Below are 11,105 nucleotides of genomic sequence, written 5' to 3'. Positions count from 1 at the left end.
CTTGCGCCTGTGAGGAGTCTCTCTTCCTCGGCAGCGGCGATGGGCGGGGCCACGGCGAGGTCTCCGTACGGAACCCCTCCCACCAGGGCGCCGCCATTTTGGGTGGGCGGGGCAGCCTGGACACCGCCATCTTTGTGGACATTCGGGCTCCGCCTCTTTTCTTTTGCGGGCTTCGCTTCGTTTGTGCGGGAGACTGCGCGCCGCGTTTTCATCGCGCTTACTCTCTTTTTTTAAAAAAATAATAATTTGTAAATTTAACGCGAGTCGCCAGAGCCACTTCTAACAATACGTTGTGTACCTAGATAAAACGTTTCTGTGGGCGTCGCCATTTTGAACATGAAGCCCCGCCCTCTTTGCTTTTTTGGGGCGAAAACAACAACTGCCCCTCCTCCTGCCTGCAATTGGCCTCCCTGCTTACGCCGGCCACGAATGCTGCAGGGAGGCTCCATACGCTTCCCTCTCCTATAGCAACCCTGTGGGCGCCGCCATCTTCGATAAAGATGAAGGGCTTATCTTGCATAAGCACGTGAACGCTCCTCCATGAGAAAAGAAATTTCTGCTCGCAGTGCCAGTGGCCGATGCAACGGATTCGCGCCAGACGTTTAAAGCACGTCCAGTGCACATATAAAGCGCGTGGCACTCGCTCCACCCCGCAACTCCCAAACACTTCATAGTTTAAGGGAGCCGAGGAGAGCCGCCCCGTGAGGGGAAAACTACAGCTCCCAGGAGTCCTTGGGGGGAGGTCGCGTGCTTTGAATACATGGCGTGGCTCTGCCCTTTGAAGCCTAATGGTCCATGTCAGTCCCCTCAACCACCTGCTGCCCCCACCCACCATTGGTCGCGCCCCGGGTCCCGGCACACTGCCTTTTGCTTTAAAAATGCTTCTCTTGCTTTCGCTGCATCTTGCCCGTTTCTGAACCTCATTCTGGATTTAATTACTCGACCCCCGATCCGGCGGTGCTTATGTACTGAGTACAAATTATCAAAACTTCAGGTTTCATGCTTTCCTGGAAGCTGCCATCTTGGTTCCACCCCTTTGCTATTCTGTCACAAAACAGAAAACACATATGGCGCCACAAATTGCCCGGATGTGCCTCCGCCTTTTCAAACACAAGACCAAAATGGCGTCTTTTTGAAATGCCCGTATACAGCTCTCCCCGCGTTCTGGGATTCAATATGGCGCCGCCGTATACCCGTATGTGCCTTCTGCAGACATACGCATCCAAGATGGCTGCTTTTTGGATACCCGGATGGGCGGAACACTGTCCAAAAATGGCTTCACCCTAGTTCCAGTAAGCCTCCGTACTACGTTCCCGGATGTAGTCGAGAAAGAATAAACATGGCACAGCGCTGAATTACTTGGATGCTCCCGCTCCTTGCTCTGTACAATGACGCGCGGGGGGGGGGGTCCTCCCAAAATGGCGATAGCTCTGGCACTTCTCAAAATGGATCCAAGATGGCGAGAACCATTCGAATCAGAAGCCAAACAAGATGGCGCTGACGTACTAAATTGCTCGGATGCTGAAGGCGGGAACAAACATGGCGTGTTACTAATCGTCCCTTTGGCGGCTTATAATACGGGCTTTTCAAGATGGCGTCCTAAAGTTCTCGAGGGAGGGCGACCGTCCCTCAAGATGGCCGCTGTCTGCTGGCCGGATGTGCCTACTCAAGATGGCGCCGAGACACCTCCGGTTGCTAGGATACAGAGCACCGCGAGATCCGCGCGATTGGAACACGCGGCCCAGTTTGTGGAAGACGCGCAACGCGAGTCGCACGTTTGGGCGCCCGAGCAGCTGCGAGGAGCTCCGAGGCGGGTTCCGGAGCCGGCGCGCCCAAGGTGCATTTTAAAAAATTATGACGGCAGCCGCGTGTCGGCGCGCAGGCTCAAGCCGCTTCCCGCCCGGCAGCCCCTCGCCATTTGGTGCAAGGGATTGAGCTTCCCTCTCCAAATACAGTCTACCCTTTGTGCTCTTTTGTTGCTCTCGTGGCCGTGTAAATAGGCAGAGGGGGTGCGCTCCAGCCTCTTAAATCTTTCCAAAATAAAAGTTCGGTTCCCGACACCGCCCCCCCCCGCCTTACACGGAAGTAAGTGCGTTCAATGAAGCTGAAGCCCAGGTAGGGGTGGCCAGGACTGCAAGCGTTGTGTTTCGGTTTAAATAATACTACTGTACTGATAAAGGGTCCCTCGATGCTGTCTCCCTTACGAAAAGTCGCCAGCAGGGGGTTTTTTTGGGGGGGGTGGAGCGGGAAATGTTGTATCCACAATTAGCTGCCTTTGGGACTATCCTCCCCTCCTACACTTGCTTGCTCAGGCAGGGAGCCGCCTGGTTTGCTTGTTTCTGTAGCAAACACGACGCGCAGTATATTGGGGGGGGGGAGTACATATATGTTTTGTGGCCATAGTATGCTATTTTAGGAAGGTAGCATGTGAGGAGCATTTCATGCAAATAAGCAGCACTTGCTCCCCCCCCCCAATAAATGTAGATTTGGATATATCCTTGAGCAAGTGGGAATCAGAGCGTTTTGAAGACTGAAAGTGCATGACAAGCAGTTGCATCTGATTCATAGCACAGTTCGATTTATGTCTGCTCAGAAATCGGTCCCTTTGAGTGCAGTTGCGCTTACTCTCAGCAGACATAGGAATGCAGTCCAAATCCAACCATTGCTACGAATAAAGCACAACCAATGTGATACACAATGGGTTCTGTGGTGTTCTTCCTAATCTAGAACAACAACAACAATACATTTACAGCCAATCCTGTTTTTAAAACTAAATGCTCGCCCTGAACTGGGGGGAAAGTTGCTGATATATATACAGTGGTACCTCAAGTTACATACGCTTCAGGTTACAGACTCCGCTAACCCAGAATTAGTGCTTCAGGTTAAGAACTTTGCTTCAGGATGAGAACAGAAATCGTGCTCCGGCGGCAGCAGGAGGCCCCATTAGCTAAAGTTGTGCTTCAGATTAAGAACAGTTTCAGGTTAAGTACGGACCTCCGGAACGAATTAAGTACTTAACCTGAGGTACCACTGTATGTTTAAAAACCATTACAAAAGAAATAGCAAGAAAGGCAGAAGGGGAGTTCAATCAGTTTCAACACCTGCTAGTTTCAGATGCTAAAAAACCACAGTACTTAGCAAAATGAGCGTTAAGTGTGAGGATGGTCCGAGAGCTTGTTTGCTGCAAAGTCATGAGAGGGTGCAGTCCCTCCTGCAGGTCTCTGTAAATGAGAGCAAAGCCATCGAGAGCCCGGGCTGGAGGGCAGGTGTTTGCTCTCACAACAATCGTATCCTTGGGTGTCTTACTCTTTCCTCATAGCAGAAATGGGCAATTGTTCCTTTATATAGGAGAAAGCTAAAAGGCACGCTGGAGAATGCCACTGGGGTTCTTGTGTCTGCATAGGCCCATGTGGAGGTTCAAGGTTCATAGTCATGCTGTGACAGAATGCTGGGCACTGAGTCTTACAGAGAGATTAGGAATCCATGTGCAGCTGCCCAGTGCATACCCACACAGCATTTCTGAACTGCCATATTGCCCTCAAAGGTTGCTAAATTTTGTATTTTTGTTTTACTGCACCTGGTACACAGTGCTTCAGTAGGCAAAGCTTTCCTCACTAGTTCTCTCTATACATGCTAGAAAAAAGTCTCGTCTTTTAAATGTCAGACAGCAGTTACAAACACAGGAGCAAGGCTAGAGAAAAGGTTAAGCTGAGCCTCAGGTAGTGGAGAGGTGAGGCCTCCTTGACCTAGCTCCAGTTTTGCTAACCCATCTCTGCAGCTGTGGGTTTCCTGCCCTAGTTTGTGGGCTGGGAAGTGGATGCTGAGGCATATCAAACCCTGCAGCTGTGGCAGTTTCCTGGGTAGCAGGTGGCAATTGGGCATGAGAACAGATACAGGGAGAAGCACCCCAGTAGCAGTGAGAGATTATCTCTTGTCCCCCATCTGAACATGCTTGATGCACAAAGGCAAAGCCCTGTTCTGTTTAATATTGATTTGAAGCTGTTGGAAGCAGTCATTAGGAGATTTGGGGTGCAGTGTCATCTGTATGCTGATGACACCCACCTCTTTCTCCATAACATCTGAATCGGGAGAGGCTGTGACTGTTTTAAACCAGTGCCTGGATGCAGTGAGACACTGTGAGGGCCAACAAATAGGCTGAATCCTGGTGAGATGGAGACACGGGGGGTAAGCGGTTCCCATGCCCAAGGAGTTCACCTGTTCCAGATGGGGTTGCATGCCCTCTGGAGGAACAGGCCCATAATACGATGGTGTTACTAAATTAATCTCCTGCCATGCTCAGGTGACCTCTGTGACATGGAATGCCTATTATCACCTTAGGCTGGTATGCCAGTTGTACCATTTCTTCAACAGGGATAGCTTAGTCACCATGATTCATGTAATAGTCCTCACAACTGGACTACTGTAATGCACACTATTTCGGTCTTTCTGTGCTATTGGTGCACAATGCTGCAGTGAGGTTGAGTGGAATACCTGCACACACATACATGTGCACTGAGGGAACTGCACTGGTTGCTGATCAGCTACCGGGCTATATTCGGGGTCTTGTTAACAAATAAAACCCTGTACAACTTGGGACCAGGTTGCCTGGAAGACTGCAAGATCACTTTGCTCATCTGGGGAAATTCTACTCATGGCACTGCATCCTACAGCAAGTCATGCCAGATGAATCTCATTTCTCACAGGTAGATCTTAGCTCTTGTCCCACACAGAAAGAGGTGAACCCTCCCAGCTGTTACCTGGCAGCTTCTGTTTCTTCTCCCAGCCTCCCATCTTGGGAAATCTTCCTTTCCCTGCCTCTCACACAGGGTCCTTCACCAACCACCCATCACCTCCACCTGTGTGCAGTCCCCTCATTAACCCAGATCAGAGAACATAAAAAAACCAAAACTGTTCAGCTGTTTCTCCTTCTGCTAGGCAATGTTTTTCCAGTTTTCAAGTCCAGGTATTGCAAGCTCATTCATTTTCCCTTCCACACAAAAAGTCTAAAAGAGGTTTTCCAATTACTATTATCGGTAAAAGTCAACAATATTGTTTCCCCAATCCAACATAACGACTTTACATCCAGTATTGAGAAACAATAAATCCTTGTTTTTTATCCCCCCAGAAGTCTCTTCTCTGCATTCATATATTGAGACAGTAATCCATAGTTATTTACTTATTGTATATTCCCCAATTCACACCCAGATCCATATCTTCCAATCCCATTTCCTGTTGGCTTAGGTTTTCCATCTTCTTTTTTAATGGCTTCCATTTCCTCTTCTTCCATTCTTTTTCCAAAAGTGTTGCCAGAGGCTTAGGAGCTTTCCCCTCTTAATTTCACTCCAAATTATATGCAGAGTCTTTTCTTTCTCATCAATGTCTCTGCCAGCTCTGGGTATTTCTTAATCTCTCTGTCCATGGTTTCATTCTACTCCTCCAACATCATAACTTCATCATTTGGCTGTTTCACTCATCCAGGCACCTGTGTGGAGGTCCATTTCATCATCTACTACCTCCAGCTTTGCCATTCCATTCTCCTGTTCTGGCAATCCTCCACCAGTATTTCCCCCCAAAACTCTCTGTGGCTTCTTCAGCCTCAGCTTTGTCCATTCCATTTTTATTCACCATTTTATGCATCTCCGCTCTGAGCTCTTTCAATTGCTCATTCAGTAGTTGCTGCATGAAACCAACAGTCAGTGGAGGTTTTTTCCAGTATTTCATCATACTGAGTGCTTTCTCTAAGATCCACACAGTCCTTGCTTATCAGAAATACATTTCTAGCATTCCTCTCTCACAGCAACACATGATTATAACATGTAGTTTCATGTTATAATCAGCACATTCACCAGTGGAGTGGAGGATTAAAAATAGAACAAAATTAAATGAAAATTCCTGAAACTTGGATCGCCTCTTAGCTGTTTAGAATCTTTCTTAGATATGTATGATTAAACCATAATTTTTGTTTTGTTTTCATCCCCTTAGTGCCATCTCATCTTAAGACAGCAGTTGGGTCATATTTCAGATGTACATTTTAACTGGCAGAGAGATAGTCTCAGTGATAATTTATAGCAGATTCAGAATTAATTGAAGAAAGAGAGGTTTAGTCAATCTTTGACCTAAGGATTGACCCTTAGGGCTATTATGCGGTGTTTGGGCAAGATTACGGTTCTTCTGTTCTCAGTCACTCACCCCATCTGAGTCTCTTGAAGGTTTCTTTGTCCCTCAGTGAGAAAGCAGCCTATTCTTCAGATTTATGGCTTGGCTGTCATCCGTCACTACATAACTGTCTCTGTCGATACAGGATACATTTAATCCACCATGGTTCCTCCCCAGAAGTCCACTAACTAAATAAATTTCAAGAGGGACAAAAGCAAGGTTCTACACTTAGGTAGGAAGAAGCTGCTGCACCAATACAAGATGGGGGACACCTGGCTTGTCAGTAGTACATGTGAAAGGGATCTAGGGGTCTTAGTGGACCACAAGCTGAACATGAGTCAACAGTGTGATGCAACAGCAAAACAAGTCTAGTGTCCCGATCAAGGGAAGTAATAGTCCTCCTCTATTCTGCCTTGGTCAGACCACACCTGGATGCCACAATTTAAGAAGGATATTGACAAGTTGGAATGTGTGCAGATGAGGGCGACCAAGATGACCAAGGGTATGGAAACCAAGCCTGTTGAGGAATGGTTGAAAGAGCTGGGTAGGTTTAACCTGGCAAATAGGAGATATGGTAGGCATCTTCAAATATCTCAAGAGCTGTCACATGGAAGATGGAGCAAGCTTGTTTTTACCTGCTCTGGAGTGTACAACATGAACCAATGGATTCAAGTTACAAGAAAGAAGATTCCAACTACCGGTAAATATCAGGAAGAACTTTCTGTAAGAGCTGTTCAACAGTGGAACAGCCTCCTTCAAGAGGTTGTGCACTGCTCTATGCTACTCATTTCAGTGGGGATTACAGAAGACACTTTCTAGGTTGATCTTTCCACTTGCTGGGAGGGGAGCAAGTGTTAATTGGAATTTTCTTAAATGTCATGGGCCAGTCCCTTGAATTATTTTTTATAGTAGAGATGGGGAGCCTGCAACTTTCCAGGCATTGCTGGACTACAACTCCCATCATCTTTGAGTGCTGGCCATGCTATCTGGGGTGATGGAAGTTGGGGTCCAAGAGGATCTGGGGGGCTACAGAGTCCCCATTCTATTTTATAGGGAAAGTGAAATCATTTTCAACAAAGTTGAAAAAACCTGGGGCTTATATTAGTGAAAGCCAGAGCAAAAACATTGGCTAATGCAAGTAGACTGTCCCGGCCTCCCACAGATCTGCTCTGGAGGGTCAAGAGAACCCCCAGAAGAGCGAGCCGGGGAGGAGAGGGGGATTATTCCATCTGACAAACAGAAATGCTTGCACTGACAAAACAATTATAATAGCACAACACTAAAGTCCCCCAACAGTCTTTCATTTTTAAAGTAAACATTCGAGATGTTTGGGGCTGAATAATGAACATGAATCAGAAAGTCACAAATGTCTGTATGTTACCATCCTTGGGGGTTTATACACATGTAGTATTTTATTCATATTTGTCATGGTGTGAACACACTTTTGTCGTGTGCTCCACACACAGTGCAATACTTTCCAGTTCTATTGCATCCCTTTCACGCAAGGTGCCCCTCCCCCGAAAGCGCATTGACAATGGTTTTGTGGTGCATGGGCTTGACTTCTGCAGCCAAAGGACACCTTTCAAAATATATCTTGTGAACAACATGCTTTTCTAATTAGCAACAAAGATATGTCTAACAAAAGCATGGGGAAAGTTGTGACTACAGTGGTACCTCAGGTTGCAGATGCTTCAGGTTACACACTTCGCTAACCCAGAAATAGTACCTCGGGTTAAGAACTTTGCTTCAGGATGAGAACAGAAATTGCGCACCAGCAGCGGGAGGCCCCATTAACTAAAGTGGCAAATCAGGTTAAGAATGGACCTCCAGAACAAATTCTTAACTCGAGGTACCACTGCAATACTTCAGAGCTGGTTGGGATGTAGATTTAATGGGGGGAAAGGTTGGCTATCTTAAAACTAGGGCTGGTGAGAAACAGATTTTGGTGATATTTTGGACATGTTCATTGGTTAAAAGAGTCATGACAGATGTTGAAGAATATGTTATAATAGTTTTAAGATCATCATCTTATAGATGTAACTATGTCCCATTTAGTTGCATAGGGCTTACTTCCAGGAAACTGGGTACAGGATTTCAGCCAGAGTCTGATGCTTCTTGTTTTCCCTTCCCTTTTTGTTATTGATGAATTAAAATATGAATATATTTGTTTAAAAGACTTAAAAATTCATTCCTTCTCTCATTTAAAGCACCCTTTAAACTGCACATTTAAAGGGACATGTTCTAAACTAAGAGAGCCAGTGTGTCACACATTGGGGCTAGAAAGACTCTAGTTCAGAGGTTTCCAAACTGTTACCCGCAAGCTTCATTCAGGTGGTCCACTGCATGTCTCTAGATTTGTGACTGAAAATGGAAGACCACACATCCATTGTGTTAAATATTCATAATGAGTTTAAATTGCATTTTTATTGCTTTTATTTCTTATTTTATTGCACTACAATTTGACTTCTGTGGAATAGAATAAATAGAACACGGTACTTAAGAAGTAAAAGAAGCAATGAAAACAGAATTAAAAACCATGCAGCATCTAGCAAAGCGCATTACAGTTGCTACAGAAAAATCATTAAGACCCTCAGCAGTTTTTAAGAGGTCCAGGGAGAAAATGTTAGGGATCCACTTGCCCTGGTTCAAATTGCTGCTCTCAGCCCTGAAGCTGCCTGGGCGACTCTAGGCCAGCCACCTTCTTCCTGTACCTAACCTGCTTCATGGGGCTGTTGCAAGGATAAAATGCAAACTGCCTTTAGCTTCTTAGCAGAAAGGTAAGCTATAAATATAAGAAATAAAATTCCTCATTAATACTGCCCTCATATCCAAAGAAACTTGATAACCAAACACTTCCTGAATGATATTTAGACTCGGTACTTCTTCTGTGGTGGGTTGTTTTGTTTTGTATTATGTCGTTTTTGAAGAACTGACACGGGTGCTGTAGAGGTTCTTTTAAAGGCGCTGGGAGCAATGCCTCTGCAATAAAGATCCAGCTACAGGATGTCTTGCAGGCCTAACCCAAGGGACCACCTAGAGGCTGGCAGCTGCTGTCCCCATGGTTACAAAACACAAGACCTTGGGAAGGAAGCAACCTCACCCCCGCTGTGCCGTGATGTCACCCGCAGCCAATCCTGCCGCTGCAGCTGTTTCATAACCACATTCACTGGAAGCAGCGTGACTGGAGCGGCTGCCAAGGAAACAGACAGGGCCTATGCATGTAAGTAGTTCTACACAGGCACCAATCTCTGCTCTGGGGGGAAAGGGGAGGGGTGGAGTGAAGAAGAGAAAAGGCCAATAATACATTAAACTTGCCAGATAAGAGCACAGCTGTCCCTCTTGGTCATGAATGCCCATTCACTCTGCCTTTTTTGTGCTGTTAGTAGGAGAAGGAGAATCAAAGTCCACACTGGGATAGGAAAACACCAGGCTCAGAAGCCTGCCTCGCACCACCTGTGAATTGCATTTGGGAGGCTTTTGCCAAAGGAAGCAACATGTTGCAGCAGAACAGTTGGTGCAGGAGCAGCTCGGCCGTTATTCAGAAAGAACCCTCCAGAACTTCGGAAAGGACTGTGAGGAAACCAGGAGGCAGAGAACCACTCTTACTGGTGTCTGGAGGTCTCCTGCTGTGTGTGGGACTTGTGGCTTCAGGAGTCTTTGACGGTGTTCACACGGAAGTTGGGTACGAGTACTATGCTGAACCAACTGTGTCAGGATTGCCTCCCGTACTGGCTATGCCTGCCAATTGTTTAGTCAACTTGGCCTACATCTTTCTGGGCTGGCACTGGCTGCCTTCAGGTGACGAGAGAGGTCAGGCATGCTACCTCCAGGAGGTCTTTGCCCTTATGGCGCTTGCATATGGGCCTGTACAATGGGTGCGACTCTGGACACAGCATCACTGGGCAGCTGTCTTAGATCAGTGGTTGACATTGCCAATTTTTGCTTGGGGTGTTGTCTGGTGTCACTTTCTGGAGCACGGGTGGCAACCAGGCACTTTCCTGGCCATGGAAGCAGCTTCACTGACGAGTTATGTTCTGGCATTGCTTCACCCCCAAGGCTTTGAGCTGGCATTGAGTGGACATATATTTATAATTGTTTGGAGAGCACTGAAGGCGCAGAGACATTTGGGTAATGCCCGGTCGGCTTGGATCCTGGTGCTAGGATTGGTCTCTTGCCTGGGCTTTGTAACCCTCAAGCTGTGGGACCAGGAGCTGGCACAATGGGCACCTTTCCGCCGGCTTACTGGTCACTTTTGGTCCAAGATCTGCGATGTGCTGCAGTTCCATTTTGCCTTCTGCTTTTTTACCCAGCTGAGCAGGCGCCAGCTCTGGTCTCAGTGAATTAGTCCACAATCGTCACATGCCAATTTTTTAAGAAACTTAACAGTCAAAGTACATAACATTAGCCATGGCTGCAATGGCAGAGGGGTTTTAAATTGCTGGATCTGAAATAAAAAGCTGCACACAGAAACTTCTCCAGCCTCTCTTCATGTGCAAGAGGGCCGGCAGGAGTGTTGGTAAGGACTTCTTTCTACAGTGTTGCTTGTTCTGTTTATTTCCTGCCCAAGTAGAAAGGTCTCAGCTGCGGAGGCTGGTGTCCACGGGGACTGGCAGGGCAGAAGACCGGGAGATAAGTAAGCAGTAGGTAGAAACAGAGTCCATGATTCTAGTGCCAGCCTGCTAGTTCTACAAGGGCAGCACTGAGACCAAGGAGGAAGGTGGCAGCCAGAAACACCCTCTAGACTGATTGCAAGTAAAGGCAGGTGGGCTGGGAGGAATCGAAGGCTGAAGTTGCTGGGCCAGAGCCCTATTTGCCCCCATGGACCAACCTCCACCGAGTCTCAGGGCAGGCAATGAGGCACTTATTAAAACACCCAACTTCACACCTCTCTCTCTATATTCAAAGCTCAAAAGTGCTGCTTTGGACTTACAGGGTCCGGACCCACCTTT

At 47.0% G+C, this 11,105-nt stretch overlaps 1 protein-coding gene across 1 annotated transcript; it reads left to right on the top strand.

Moving 5' to 3' along the window:
• The first annotated feature begins 8,257 nt into the window (after positions 1-8,257).
• Positions 8,258-10,626, top strand: TMEM187 (transmembrane protein 187). The gene is made up of 2 exons (XM_081894761.1): positions 8,258-9,376; positions 9,540-10,626. The coding sequence occupies exon 2, from the start codon at positions 9,651-9,653 to the stop codon at positions 10,494-10,496; it is 846 nt and encodes a 281-aa protein (XP_081750887.1). The 5' UTR covers positions 8,258-9,376; positions 9,540-9,650; the 3' UTR covers positions 10,497-10,626.
• Positions 10,627-11,105: the final 479 nt, after the last annotated feature.

The sequence above is a fragment of the Podarcis melisellensis genome (genome assembly GCF_964234715.1).
Source record: "Podarcis melisellensis genome assembly, chromosome: 17".
Classification (NCBI taxonomy): domain Eukaryota; kingdom Metazoa; phylum Chordata; class Lepidosauria; order Squamata; family Lacertidae; genus Podarcis; species Podarcis melisellensis.
The sequence above is the reverse complement of the archived record's forward strand: the minus strand, read 5'-3'. Positions and strand labels throughout refer to the sequence as shown.